This window comes from Vanellus vanellus (assembly GCF_965231255.1).
Source record: "Vanellus vanellus genome assembly, contig: HAP1_SCAFFOLD_2171, whole genome shotgun sequence".
In the NCBI taxonomy this organism is placed as follows: domain Eukaryota; kingdom Metazoa; phylum Chordata; class Aves; order Charadriiformes; family Charadriidae; genus Vanellus; species Vanellus vanellus.
In genome coordinates this window covers 1-14479 of record NW_028127287.1, presented here as the reverse complement: position 1 = coordinate 14479, position 14479 = coordinate 1, and the positions used below count along the sequence as shown (strand labels likewise).

At 75.6% G+C, this 14479-nt stretch overlaps 1 protein-coding gene across 4 annotated transcripts; it reads left to right on the top strand.

Annotated features, from left to right (window-relative positions):
- The first annotated feature begins 2448 nt into the window (after nt 1-2448).
- PARP10 (poly(ADP-ribose) polymerase family member 10) lies at nt 2449-8246 on the top strand. Of its 4 annotated transcripts, XM_082501165.1 has the most exons (10): nt 2449-2859; nt 3884-4129; nt 4510-4743; nt 4855-5462; nt 5554-5766; nt 5898-6036; nt 6156-7067; nt 7225-7361; nt 7450-7633; nt 7752-8246. In XM_082501165.1, the coding sequence occupies exons 1-10, from the start codon at nt 2700-2702 to the stop codon at nt 8054-8056; spliced, it is 3138 nt and encodes a 1045-aa protein (XP_082357291.1). In that variant the 5' UTR covers nt 2449-2699; the 3' UTR covers nt 8057-8246. The 4 variants fall into 4 exon arrangements, with proteins under 4 accessions (XP_082357291.1, XP_082357289.1, XP_082357288.1 ...); XM_082501163.1 differs by having other exon boundaries at nt 7486-8246; XM_082501162.1 differs by having other exon boundaries at nt 7450-8246.
- The last annotated feature ends 6233 nt before the right edge of the window (nt 8247-14479 follow it).

Here is a 14479-nt window from a genome sequence, read left to right as displayed (position 1 = left end):
GCAGTGCCGGGCACGGGGCCGCAGGCAGCCGGGGCCAGCGCCAGGGACTGGCCCGGTGACAGCACTCCTGGCCCGTGACAGCTTGCCGGGCTGCTGACAGCCCCCTTGGCCAGTGGCACAGCCCCCTTGGCCAGTGACAGCCCCCTTGGCCAGTGACAGCCCCCTGGCTGCTGACAGCCCCCTGGCTGCTGACAGCCCTCTTGGCCAGTGGCACAGGCCCCCTGGCCAGTGACAGCTTGCCGGGCCGGTGACAGCTTGCCCAGCTGGTGATAGCCCTCCTGACCAGTGACAGCCCCTCTGACCAGTGACAGCTCACTGGGCTGGTGGCACAGCCTGCTGGCCACTGACAGTGCCCCTGGCCAGTGGCACAGCCCCCTTGGCTAGTGACAGCCCCCCCTGGCCGGTGACAGCACCCACGGCCAGTGACAGCTCACTGGGCCAGGGGCACAGCCCCCTTGGCTAGTGACAGCCCCTCTGGCCAGTGGCAGCTCTCCTGGCCACTGACATCTCTCACAGCCAGTGACAGCTCACTGGGCCAGTGGCACAGCCCCTCTGGCCGGTGACAGCCCCCTCAGGCTGGTGACAGCTTGACAGTCTGGCGGCACAGCCTGCTGGCCAGTGACAGCCCCCCTTGGCCTGTAACAGCCCCCTGGGCCAGTGGCACAGCCCTGCTGGCCAGTGATAGCCCCCATGGCCAGTGACAGCTCACTGGGCCAGCGGCACAGCCCCCTTGGCTAGTGACAGACTCCTGGCCAGTGACAGCTCACCAGGCTGGTGGCATAGCCCTGCTGGCCAGTGACAGCCCCCATGGCCAGTGACAGCCCCCGTGGCTAGCGATGGCCCCCTGGGCTAGTGGCACACCCTCCAGGCCGGTGACAGCCCTCCTGGCCAGTGACAGTCGCCCCGCCTGGTGACAGCCCCCCCGCCCAGCGGCACAGCCCCTCTGGCCAGCGAGAGCCCCCCTTGGCTAGTGACAGCCCCCATGGCCAGTGACAGCCCCGCTGGCTCGGCCCAAGCCAACCGCCCGCGTGACGCCCCGGCCCGGTGCCAACGGGCCCCGGGGAGGGCCGGGGGGGGGGGGGGGGGAGGGGGGGGCTCGGCCATGCGGCACCGCGGCTGCCGGTGCGGCCCCCCCCGGGCTGGGCGAGTGGCCACCGGCCCGGACACCCCCCGCCCCCCCCCCGGCAGCGACCCCGGGCACGGGGGGCGCCCCGCACGGGGGGTCAGCGGACATGGGGGGCGCCCCACATGGGGGCAGAGGGGGGGTCCGGGGGCTGCCCGCCCCCCCCCCCCCCCGCCGGTTTCCCCGTGCCCCCGTTAAGCCGCTTTGCCCGGTAAAGCCCCCGCGCGGCCTATTTACGGCAGCAGCAATCCTAATCCCCCGGGAGGGGCGGGGGGGGACACCCACGGGCAGGAGGAAGGGGGGAGGCCCCCCCCCCGTGCCCACGAGCGGGGACCCGCCACTGCGGCCCGGCCCGGCCGCTCCCGCCGCCCCGGTTGCGCCCCCCCCCCCGTCCGGTTGCGCCCCCCCCCCCCCCCCCCGCTGCGGAATGCGGCAGAGCGGCGCGGGGGGGGGAGGGAAACGGCGCTCGGGGGCCTCCTCCGTGCCCCCCTCCCCCAGCAACCCCCCTCCCCTCCGTTGCACCGGAAAACCCCCCCCTCCTACCGCGGCTCCCCCCCCCCCCCCCCCCCGCTCACCGGGCCGGGCCGCGCGCTGCCTCCGCTCCGCTCCGCTCTGGGCGGGGCCTCCGCTGTGGGCGGGGTTCCGTGAGGGGCGGTGCTTCGGGAGAGGCGGGGCTTGAGGCAGCTCAGGCTCCGCTCTGGGCGGGGCCTCCGCTGAAGGGAGGCGTGGTTTATGAAGAGGGCGTGGAGTGAGGCAGCGCTCCGCCCATTCTGGGCGGGGACTGCGCGGGGGAGGCGGGGCTGTGCGGCAGCGCTCCGTCTGCTTGTCTCCGCCCTCGCCGACGCGCTGGGGCGGGGCCTGCGGGGAGGGGCGGGGCCTGCCTGCTCCTGCCCGCCCCTGAGTGCCCCGTGTCACGCGTGGGGTCGGACCCGTGTCCCGCCCCCCCCGAGGCCCCGCCCCCCCCGCACTTCCCCTTCCCGCTCTCGGCCCCTTTCGCTTTCGTTTCTTTGCCGGGGCGGAGCCGAGCGGCGGCCGGTGCGTGGGGGGGGCTGTCCCGGGGCCGGGGGGGGCTGTCCCGGGGCCGTGGGGGGCTGTCCCGGGGCCGTGGGGCTGCGTGGGCTCCTGTCCCGCGGCGGGGCGGGTCCTGCCCCGGGGCTGGGGGGCTCCCTGGGGCCTGTCCCGGGGCTGGGGGGTCCTATCCCGGGGCTGGGGGGGTTCTGCCCCACGGCGGGGGGGCTGCGTGGGGCCTGTCCTGGGGCTGGGGGGGTTCTGCCCCACGGCGGGGGGGCTGCGTGGGGCCTGTCCTGGGGCTGGGGGGGGTCTGCCCCACGGCGGGGGGGTTCTGCCGCGGGGGTGTGGGGCTGTGGGGACCCCTGCCCCACGGTGGGGCGGGGGAGATTCTGCCCCACGGCTGTGGGGTTGTGGGGGACCCTGGGCTGGGGCGGGTGTGGGGGCACCAGGGGGGGTCCTTGGTCCCGGGGGGGACACAGGGTGGGTTTGGGGGGCGGGCTGACCCCCAGGCCGGGGGTCGGGGGGTGTCCCGTGTGTGTGTCCCCCCAACGTGTGGCCGGGCAGGATGGCGGAGGGGGTGCTGGAGGTGGGGGGTGTCCCCCCCGGCACCCCCCAGGAGTTGGTGGTCCTCTACTTCGAGAGCCACCGGCGCTCGGGGGGGGGCCCCGTCCAGAGCTGCCAACGCCTCGGCCCCCTCCTCTTCCTCACCTTCGAGAGCCCCCGGGGTGAGCGCGGGGCGGGGGGGGCCCAGTCCCAACTGGGAGCTCTGGGATGGGCTGCTTGGGGGGTCCCACTCCAAACTGGGAGCACTGGGTTGGGGTGTGGGGGTTACCAGTCCCAACTGGGAGCACTGGGTTGGGGGCTGGGGGGGTCCCAGTCCCCACTGGGAGCACTGGGTTGGGGTGTGGGGGTTACCAGTCTCAACTGGGAGCACTGGGTGGGGGTAGAGTGGGGGTGTCCCAGTCCCAGCTGGGAGAACTGGATGGGCTGTGGGGGTTACCAGTCTCAACTGGGAGCACTGGGTTGGGGTGTGGGGGTTACCAGTCTCAACTGGGAGCACTGGGTTGGGGTGTGGGGGTTACCAGTCCCCACTGGGAGCACTGGGTTGGGGTGTGGGGGTTACCAGTCCCCACTGGGAGCACTGGGTTGGGGGCTGGGGGGGTTCCAGTCCCCACTGGGAGCACTGGGTTGGGGTGTGGGGGTTACCAGTCCCAACTGGGAGCACTGGGTTGGGGTGTGGGGGTTACCAGTCTCAACTGGGAGCACTGGGTGGGTGTAGAGTGGGGGTGTCCCAGTCTCAACTGGGAGCACTGGGTTGGGGTGTGGGGGTTACCAGTCTCAACTGGGAGCACTGGGTTGGGGTGTGGGGGTTACCAGTCTCAACTGGGAGCACTGGGTGGGGGTGTGTGGGGGTCCCAGTCCCAACTGGGAGCACTGGGTTGGGGGCTGGGGGGGTCCCAGTCCCCACTGGGAGCACTGGGTTGGGGTGTGGGGGTTACCAGTCTCAACTGGGAGCACTGGGTGGGGGTGTGCGGGGGTCTCAGTCCCAACTGGGAGCAGTGGGTTGGGGTGTGTGGGGGGCCCTGATCCCCTCTGGGAGCACTGGGATGGGGGGGGCAGGGAGGGGGCTGGTCCCACTGGGAGCACTGGTGAGCGGTGCTGTGCCCCACTGGGGCTCCCGCCGTGGGGTGGTCTCAGGCGCTGCCCCCCCCCCGCCCCCGGTGACACCCGTGTCCCCCCCCCCCACAGACGCCCAGAACGTCCTGTCCCGCGGCCCCCACCGTCTGGGGGGGGCCGAGCTGGGGGTGAGCCCTGCCCCCCCCTGGGACCCCACCCGCCTGCTGCTGGGGGGGCTCGACCCCCACACCCCCCCCGAGCGGCTGGAGCCCCCCCTCGGGGCCCTGCTGGGGCGCCCCCCCGGCACCTTCGGCGTCTGCCGGGGCCCCGCGCCGGGGTGGGCGCTGCTGCGGCTGCGGGACCCCATCACCCCCCAAGGTGGGTGCGGGGGGGAGCGATCCCCGGGGTGGGGGGCACCGCGCTCCCCTCGCTGCCGGCGGCGCCGGGGCGGCGTTCCGGGCTGTGGGGTCGGCGGTGCAGCCAGGCCCGCACCGGGGCGGTGTTGGGGGTGGCGGGTTCGGCAGAGCCGGTGCTGCCGCCCCGTGTCCTGCTGCGGGTGACCCGCGGTGCCGGCGAGCGCCGGCGGTGGGGGGGTCCTGCCGCGCGGTGAATGGCCGCGGGGGTGCTCGTGGTTCCCTCCCGGCGGTGACCCCCGTGCCGTCGGCGCAGCCGGGGCGGCCGAAGGGCTCCCAGTGCCCGGGCTCTGCCCTGGGGTCCCCGGGACCCCCCCGGCGTCACCGCCACCCGTGTCCCGGCAGAGTTTGCGGCGGCGGAGCAGCGGGCGCAGCAGCCGGGGCCGGCGGGGGTGGCGGTGTCGCTGCTGCGGCTGCCGCAGCCCACCAGCGTGCTGGTGCGGGCCGAGGTGCCGGGGCTGTGCCGCGACCTGCTGGAGCTCTACTTCGAGAACCGGCGCAGCGGCGGCGGCAGCGTGCGGGAGGTTCGGCTGCTGCCGGGCGGCCGAGCCGCCGTCGTCACCTTCCAGGAGCCGGCGGGTGAGCGGGGACACGGGCGGGGGCGAACGGGACATCCCCCCCTCCCCGGCCGGCTGCCGGTGCCGCGGCTGTGCCGGGGGTGCGCCGGCTGCCCGTCCTGTCCCCCCACAGCGGCGGAGCGGGTGCTGCAGAGGCCCCACCGGCTGCAGGACGCGGTGTTGGCCGTCGCCCCCCACTACCCCTTCCTGGAGGTGCTGGAGGGGGACGCGGTCCCCGCGCCGGACGCGCCGGATGAGACCCCCCCACCGGACACGGCAACTGCGCCGGACACAGTAACCGCACCGGACACGGCAACCGCACCGGGCACAGCCCCGGCCCCCCTGCCAGATGTGCCCCCCCTGCCAGATGTGCCCCCCCTGCCAGATGTGCCCCCCCTGCCAGATGTGCCCCCCCTGCCAGATGCGCCCCCCCTGCCAGAGGTGGCCATGCCAGCCCCCGCCAGCCGGGACTCCTACCTGGATCCGGCAGAGCCGGCGTGGGGCCCGGTGCCGGGGGAGCTGCCGGCTGCCTTCCCCGGGGCACACAGTGGCGCGGCGGCGGCTGACCGGGGGCAGCGCCAGGAGCAGGCGGTGGCGGCGGCGGTGGCAGAGGACGAGGTGCTGGTGCCGGCGGAGCCGGGAGCGCTGCGGTACCTGCAGCGGCACTACCAGGACCTGCTGGGCAGCATCCCCGAGGTGGCCCTGCTGCCGCTGGAGGCGGGGGACGTCACCGGGTTCCGGGTGAGCTGCGGGCAGGGGTCCGGCTGCCTCCCACCGGCACCGCGGTGCCGACGCGGCGGGCAGACCCTGACCGCAGGGCGCTCGCCGGCAGGTGAGCGGGGAGACGGGCCGGTGCCGGGCAGCGGCGGAGTTCCTGCAGAGCCTGCTGGGCACCGTGGGCTCGCTGCCGGTGACGCTGCGGTTCCCCGGCGTCGCCCGCTTCCTGCGGGACCAGGGTGGGCAGAGCGTCCTCCGGCAGCTGGAGAGCCGCTTCCAGTGCGTCATCGACCTGGACGGCGTCCGCTGGACCCCCCCGGACCCCCAGGTACGGCCAGCGCCCGCCCTCACCGCAGCGGGGGCGGCACCGGCGCCGTGGGGAACACGGTGCCGCCGGGCCCTGCCGCAGGTGCAGCACCGGTGACGGCAGCCTGTGCGTGTGTGTCCCCGTCCCCACAGCCGGAGCTGGTGGAGCTGCTCCCCCCGAGCTGCCGCCGGCACCCCCAGCCCACCGCGCTGCACCGCCGGCACCCGGACCCGCCTGAGGATGCCGACGGTGCCGGTGATGCCGATGGAGACGGCTTAAACTCCAGCATAGGTGAGGGGCGGCGAAGGGTCTCCTCCGGCGCCCGTTCTGCTGGTGCCGCGGTGGGCACACCGGTTCCCGCCGTGTGCCGCGGTGAGGACCGGCGGTTGACGCCTCCCTCCCCCCGGCAGAGGAGATCAAGGAGCTGCTGGCGGTGCTGCGCCCCGGCGAGGCCGCCGGCGATGGGGAGCCCGCGCCGCCACTGGGCGACCTCCCCGGCGGGGAGCCGGCCGCCGACGCCGAGCCCCTGGCCGAGAGCGCCGCGGCGGTGCCGCCGGGCGGGCGAAGGGCCGGGATGGAGGAGGAGGCGCAGATGGTGTTGGCCATCCAGCGCTCCATGGACAGCACGCGGCGCGAGGAGGAGGATCTGGCGCGTGCCACCGCGCTCTCCCTCCGCTCCCACCGCCGGGGGGAGGAGGCGGAGGCGGAGGCGGAGGCGGCCGGGCTCCTGGCGGCGCTGGAGGCCTCCCTGGAGGAGGCTCTGCCGGCGGCGGACGCGGCGCGGGTGATGGTGTTCTCCTCCTTCGAGCGGGACGTGGCGGCGGTGCCGCGGGAGCTGGAGCGGGCGCTGGAGGGGCGCCTGCGGCCGGAGGAGGTGGAGAGCGAGCGGCTGCGGGCGCTGCCGGCGGCGTGCCGGCACTGCCTCGTCTTCCTGCAGCGCAAGCACGCCGTCCGCCTCTGCCTGCGCGCCGGCACCGCCACGCTGCGCGGCTTCGCCGAGTACACCGCCGCCGCCGCCCGCGACCTCGCGCTCCTGCTCCACCGCCTGCCGCAGCCGCAGCCCGTGCCCGCCGACGGCGCCGCCGCTGAGGTGCGCTGGGTGCGCTGGGACCCCTCCGGCACCGCCGTCCCCTACGCCCCCGCGGCCGCCGCGCTGCTGGAGCGGGCCTGGCTGTGCCGGGAGCGCCGGCTGGACCTGCTGCTGGACGGACGGCCCTTCACCGTCGACTTCGAGCGGATGGAGGAGTACGACATCGGCAGCGCCTGCGCCGTGCCCGTCTCCCGCAGCCGACCCCCGACGGAGAGCGCCCGACGCCTGCTCGGTGCGTACCGCCGCCCCCGGCACCACCGGTGCCACCGCGCTGCGCCGCGCCGGCGTGACGGTGCCACGGGGCCACTCCCGCCCCACCGCGGGGTCCCCCGGCCCGGGGAGGCGCCACGCTGTGCCGCGCCGGCGTTCACCGGGGCCGTGCCCGGCAGGGCCGGAGGCGCCGGGCGTGGAGGAGGAGGAGGTGAGGCTGATGCCGCTGGCGGAGGACTCGGAGGAGTTCCGCGACACCGTCCGCCATTTCTACGGGACGCTGGAGGAGCTGCACGGCCAAATCAGCGTCGTGAAGGTGGGCGCCGGCGGCGCCGGGGGACGCGGGACCCCCGAGCGGGGGCTGTCCCGCGGCAGAGCCCCGGACGCTGCGGTGCCCCCGGCAGGTGGAGAAGCTGATCCACCCGCTGCTGTACCGGCAGTACCAGCTGAAGAAGGCCAGCATGGAGAAGAGCCACCGCGGCGGCGGCGCGGCGGCGGTGGAGCGCGTCCTCTTCCATGGCACCACCGAGGCCTGCAGCCGCGAGATCTGCCTGCACGGCTTCAACCGCAGCTACTGCGGCAAGAACGGTGAGCGCCGGCGGCGGCGGCGGGGCGCCGGTAGGGACGGGGCAGCGCCGCCGGCACGCCATCCCCCCCGGCCCCCCGGCAAAGCCCCGGCGGGGCTGACCCCCGTCCCGCCCCGCAGCCGCGCTCTACGGGCTCGGCGTGTACTTCGCGGTGCGGGCGGCCGTCTCGGCGCGGGAGCAGTACTCACCGCGCAGCGCCGACGGCAGCAAATACGTCTTCGTGGCCAAAGTGCTGACGGGGCGCTTCGCGGCGGGGGGGAGGGGGCTGCGCGCCCCACCGCGGCGGGAGGGGGCCGGGCCCCCCCTGCGCTACGACAGCGTGGTGGACGACCCCCGGCAGCCCACCCTCTTCGTCATCTTCAACGACACCCAGGCGTACCCCCAGTACCTCATCACCTGCCGCCGCCGCGGCGGCCCCCCCTGACACCCCCCCACCCCCCCCCCCCCAGGGGTAACGGGGGTCCCTGTGCGCCCGGGGGGTCCCCAAACCCCGACTGGGGGGCTCAGGGTCTGGGGGGGGGCCCCACTGGGGGGACACTCCTCCCCCTCCCCCCCCCCCCCCCGGGAAGTGGGGGGTCACCAGTGCAATAAGAGCGAAATTGGGAATGACGTTGGATGGAGCCTTTTCCCATTTCGGGGGGGGGGGGGGGGGAGGGGGGGTCAGGGTTGCATTTCGGGGGGGTCGGTGATGCCCCACGTGCGGCTGTGCTGCTGAGGGCTCCGGCAGTGCCGCAGCTCATCCCGGACCCCCCCCCACCTCCCCCCCCTCCATCCCTGCAACACAGTCCCCTTGGGGGGGACACGGACCCCCCCCAGGATTGTCCGGGCTCGCCCCCCCCCCCCCCCCATCCTGGGGACCCCCCCACTGTGGGAGGCGGTGCCGGGACCACCCACCATCGCCCAGTCCGGGGGGGGCCGAGAGCGTCTGCCCACAGCGCGTCCCCCCCGTCGGCCCCCGGGAGGGGGGGGGGCTCCGGGTGGGGCGGGGGGAGGGAGGTGGGGGCACACGGGGGGTCTGGGGGTGCTGTGGCACTGCCGTGGGCACCGCCGGCTCTCCTGGCTCGGCTCAGGGCCGGGGCCGCCGCCGGGAACCCTCTGTGCCCGCGGCAGCGCGGTGCCGTGACAGCCCGGGGACGCCGGCACCGGGGGGCCACCCACGCCTGGCCGGCTGCGAGCGACAGGCTTCCGGCAGCGCCACCCGTGCCGGCACCATCCACCTGTACCGGCAGCGCCCACCGGTACCGGCAGCGCCCACCAGTGCCGGCATCGCCCACCAGTGCCGGCACCATCGACCTGTACTGGCATCGCCCACCAGTGCCGGCATCACCCACCAGTGCCGGCATCACCCACCGGTGCCGGCATCATCGACCTGTACTGGCATCGCCCACCTGTACCGGCATCACCCACTGGTACCGGCATCGCCCACCAGTACCAGCATTAACCACTGGTGCCGGCACCATCCACCTGTACTGGCATCGCCCACCAGTACTGGCATCGCCCACCGGTACCGTCATCACCCACCAGTGCCAGCATCATCGACCTGTACCGGCATCACCCACCAGTACCGGCATCGCCCACTGGTACCAGCATTGCCCACCGGTGCCGGCATCATCAACCTGTACCGGCATCACCCACCGGTGCCGGTATCATCGACCTGTACCGGCATCGCCCACCAGTATGGCATCACCCACCTGTGCCGGCGTTGCCCCCCGTGCCGGCGGGGCCGGGGCTGCCGGTGGCAGCGGCTGTGGGGCCGTGTTGTGCTCCGGTGAGGGTTCAGCGCGGCGGTGCCGCCACTGCTGGGCCGGTGGGCGCAGGAGGAGGCTGTTCCCACGGCCTCTGCCAAAACCCCTGTGCCGGGGCTGCCGGGGCTGCCGGGGCGCGGGGCCGGGGCTGCGGGCTGTGCCGGGGGTGCCGCGTCCCCCCGCCCCGGCGTGGCCCGGCCCGGTGCTGCCCCCCCGGTGGGGCGTCGAGGGGGGAGCGGCAGCGGCAGCGCGGCATTGCCGGGACTGCGGTTTGGCACCGACGTGGTGTCGGCAACCGGGAACGTTCCGGAGCCTTCCGTCCTCTGCCTCACGTTAACCCTGCGCTGCCTGCTCCTGCCTGCTCCTGCCTGCTCCCTGTCTGCTCCCTGCCTGCTCCCTGCCTGCTCTTGCCTGCTCCTGCCTGCACTGCCTGCCCCTGCCTGCTCCTGCCTGCCCCTGCCTGCTCCTGCCTGCCCCTGCCTGCTCCCTGCCTGCCCCTGCCTGCTCCCTGCCTGCTCCTGCCTGCTCCCTGCCTGCACTGCCTGCTCGTGCCTGCACTGCCTGCTCCCTGCCTGCTCCTGCCTGCACTGCCTGCTCCTGCCTGCCCCTGCCTGCTCCTGCCTGCACTGCCTGCTCCTGCCTGCCCCTGCCTGCTCCCTGCCTGCTCCCTGCCTGCTCCTGCCTGCACTGCCTGCTCCTGCGTGCGCTGCCACCACCTGCCTGCTCCTGCCTGCTCCTGCCTGCACTGCCTGCTCCCTGCCTGCACTGCCTGCTCCCGCCTGCACTGCCTGCTCCCTGCCTGCTCCCGCCTGCACTGCCTGCTCCTGCCTGCTCCCTGCCTGCTCCCTGCCTGCTCCCGCCTGCTCCTGCCTGCACTGCCTGCTCCCTGCCTGCCCCTGCCTGCTCCTGCCTGCCCCTGCCTGCCCCTGCCTGCTCCCTGCCTGCTCCTGCCTGCTCCCTGCCTGCTCCCACCTGCTCCTGCCTGCTCCCTGCCTGCTCCTGCCTGCCCCTGCCTGCTCCCTGCCTGCTCCTGCCTGCTCCCTGCCTGCCCCTGCCTGCCCCTGCCTGCTCCCTGCCTGCTCCTGCCTGCTCCTGCCTGCCCTCTGCCTGCTCCTGCCTGCACTACCTGCTCCTGCCTGCTCCTGCCTGCCCCTGCCTGCTCCCTGCCTGCTCCTGCCTGCACTGCCTGCTCCCTGCCTGCTCCCTGCCTGCTCCTGCCTGCTCCCTGCCTGCTCCCTGCCTGCTCCTGCCTGCTCCCTGCCTGCACTGCCTGCACTGCCTGCTCCCTGCCTGCTCCCTGCCTGCTCCCGCCTGCTCCTGCCTGCTCCTGCCTGCTCCTGCCTGCCCTCTGCCTGCTCCTGCCTGCACTACCTGCTCCTGCCTGCCCCTGCCTGCTCCTGCCTGCTCCTGCCTGCTCCTGCCTGCACTGCCTGCTCCCTGCCTGCACTGCCTGCTCCCTGCCTGCTCCCTGCCTGCTCCTGTCTGCACTGCCTGCTCCTGCCTGCCCTCTGCCTGCTCCTGCCTGCACTGCCTGCTCCTGCCTGCTCCTGCCTGCGCTGCCTGCGCCGCCCCTGCCCGCGCGGGGGGGCTGTGGGGGCTCCGGTGGCCCCGGGCTGTGCCGGGGGGGTCGGGGGGAGCGGAGGGGGTGTCCCCCCCCGGGGAGCGCTGTGTCCCCCCTCCCCCCCCCCCCCCGCCGCCCCCCGGGACCCCCTCGGGCAGAGCTGCAGTGGGACCCTCCGGGGGGGGGCGGGGGGGGCACAGGGGACAGGGGGGGACAGAGGGGACGGGGGGGGCGCAGGGGATGGGGGGATGGGGACGGGAGGGGACGTGGGGGGATGGGGGGGGACATGGGGGGACATGGGGGGACACGGGGGGACGTGGGGGGATGTGGGGGGACATGGGGGGATGGGGGGGGATGTGGGGGGGATGGGGGGACGTGGGGGACGTGGGGGGGATGGGGGGACATGGGGGGACGTGGGGGGATGTGGGGGGATGTGGGGCCGTGGGGGGCCGTGGGGGACACGGGGGGGGACGTGGGGGACATGGGGGTCATGGGGGGATGTGGGGACATGGGGGGACGTGGGGGGTTTGGGGGACACGGGGGGGGGATAAAGGGGGTGTGGGGGACAGAGGGGACAGGGGGAGGCGGTGGCAGCGCCGCGGGCAGTGGGGGTTGGGACGGGGCAGCGGTGTCTGTCCCCATCGGGTGTCCCGGGGGGGGTGGGGGGGGGGCACATCTGGAGCTCATTGTCCCACAGCTGGAACGGGACGGGGCAACGGGGCCGCATCCGGCACCGCATCCGCCACCAGCACCGACCGCCCCGGCACCGCGCGATGGGCCTCGTGCCGCACCGCCGGCTGCGACGCCGGCTCCGTGGGGCCGACCGGGGGCAGCGCCGGCACGTGGCACCGCGCCGGCCTGTGCCAACCTCCAGGCGCGCCGGCGTCTCCCCCCCGGTGAGGACGGCGTGCCGGGGCGGCTCTGGCACACGTGGCGGTGGTGACGCCGCCGGCGGACGCAGAGGTGTGGGCTGAGAGGGCCGTGACGGCGCCGCGGCGACTCCCGGTGCCAGGGGGTGCACCGGTGATGCCGGCGGGTACCCGTTGAGTGCCAAACCCCTCCGCGGGGCCGCGGGCAGCTCCTGCCGGATCCGCTGCCCCCGGCCGCCCCGGTGAGTGCCACGCCAGCCGCTGGGAGAGCTCGGTGCCGCCGGTGCCAAGCGTGCCGGACCTTTGTCCCCTGTCCCCGAGGGGCCCGTGGGGCCGAGCGCGGGGCTGAAAGGGGCCCTTTGTCCGGGCTCCTGGCGAGGGCAGTCCCCGGCTGCTCCCGTGCCGGCACCGGCACCGGCACATGACCGCGGTGAGGGGCGGCTGCGCCAAGCGCGGGGGTGGGGGTCACGGGGCGCCGTGTCGGGGCAGCGGCGGCAGCGGAGGTCGGAGGGCATCGCGCGCTGGCGGCACGCACCGCGGTAGGGGCACCGGGAACACCGCGGGGTTGGCAATGGGGGGACACACACCCGCACACCGGCCGGGTGCCGTAGTACCGCGCTGCCCCGGTCCGGCGTCCCCGGGGGTCCCTGCAGCCCCACGGCACCGTGGTGGGTCTGTGGGGTGAGCGGGGCGGGCGCTGTGCCGCGCTGTGCCGGATGTGGCTGGGAGGCACTGGGAGGCACTGGGTGGAACCGGGAGGCACCGGGAGGCACTGGGAGGCACCGGCGGCGTGCGGCCAAGGTGTGGGTGTGACGGCACAGCGCGGCAGAGCCCCCCCAGCCCGGCACACCGCCGCCCGGCACCGCCACGGCACGGGGGGGGGAGGGCTGGGGGTGACACACGCGTGTCTGCGCGTGCAGTGGGGAGGGGGGGTGTGTGTGTGGGTGTGTGTGTGTGTGTGTGTGTGTGTGTGTGTGCGCACGGCTGTGGGCACACGCGTGTCTGTGCGTGTCCGTGTCCGTGTCCGCGCACGGGGGGGTTTGCACACGCGTGTTGGGGCAGAGCCGCGTGTGCGCTGTCGCGTGTGCGCACTCCCCTGTGCGAGCGGGGGGGGGGGGCACACGCGTGTGCGCGGCTCTGTGCTGCCCGCGGCTGTGAGCACACGCGTGTGCCGCCAGCCCCCGCCGGCCGCCGGCTCCGTCCCACGGCACCGTCACGGCACAGCTCCGTCACCGCGGCGCTGCCGACCTGTGGGGCTGTGGTGGCAGCCGGCAGCGTCTCCGCTTCCCGGCACTGCCTCCGCTTCCCGGCAGCGTCTCCGCTTCCCGGCAGCGTCTCCGGTTGCCAGCGGCATCTCCGGTTGCCAGCGGCGTCTCCGGTTGCCGGCGGCCATGCCAGCCGGCCCGCGGCGCAGATGAGGCAGGGTGAGGGCGGTGGGGCCGGCGAGCGTGCCGGGAGCGGGTGCGGAGGCCGCGCGGTGGGCGATGTTGGCATCATCCCTCCGCGGCGGCGGCGGCTCGCGGGGTGCCCGGGGCGGCGGTTTGCGCTCCGGTGAGGCCGGCAGCTGGCAAACGTGCAGCCGGCGCCCCTGCCCGGGCTGCGGCGCCCTCCCCCTGCCGCCGTGCCCGCGGCGTGCCCGTGGCGGGGGGACGGGGGGCCCGGGGGGGGCCTCGCCGTGGGCTGCCATCGCCATCCGGCATCGCCGCCCGTGTGCCGCGGGGGCTGGCGGGGCCTCCCCACGGCGTCACCCGCTGTCCCCGGCCTCCCGGTGACGGCGAGCGGCGCCGGTGCCGCGGTGGCACGACGAGGCGGGAGCGGAGGGCGGCTGCGCCGCGGCGGGAGGAAGTGGGTCATGTGAAGGGTGGCGGTGCCGCGGTGCCGCGGTGCCGCGGGGGCACTGGGAGCGGGCGCAGGTGTGTGGTGCGGTGGCCGCGGCGCGGGGGTGCGGGGTGCCGGGTGCCGGGGGGCAGAGGGGCCGCGGGGCCGTGGGTGGGTGGGTGGGTGCCGGCGGTGCCCACACTGCGGAGGGCGGCACCGGTGCCACCGTCCCCGGCACGAGGCCCGGCGTAACCCGGTGCCGGCGAGGCCGGTGCCCACTGCCGCCCCCGGCCCCCGCACGAGGCAGCTCCCGGGGGTCCGGCGTCGCCCCCCGCCGGCGCTGCCCCCCGCGCTCTGCCCGCGCCCCACGGCACTGGGCCAAACCCGGCGGTGCCGGCGATTGCCGGCGGGTGCTGGTGGGTGCTGCCCGCCCTGCCCCCACCGCGGCCGCTTTGGGGGGCTGCAGGGGGGGGTGAGGTGGGGGGGGCACCCCGGGGACCCGGGGGGTGTGGGGAGGGGGGGCTGTGGGGCTGAGGTCTATGGGGATGGGCGTCTATGGCAATGGGGGTCTATGGGGCTGAGGGGTCTATGGGGATGGGGGTCTATGGGGTGGGGGGTGTATGGGGCTGGGGGCTATGGGCTGGGGGCTATGGGGCTGCAGGGATGGGGGCCTATGGGGTTAGGGGGTGTATGGGGTGGGGGGTCTATGGGGATGGGGGCCTATGGGGATGGGGGTCTATGGGGCTGGGGGGGTCTATGGGGTTAGGGGGTGTGTGGGGTGGGGGGTCTATGGGGCTGGGGGTGCTGTGGGGGCACCGGGTGGGGGGTTGGGGGCTGTGCCCCGCCCCGCCGGG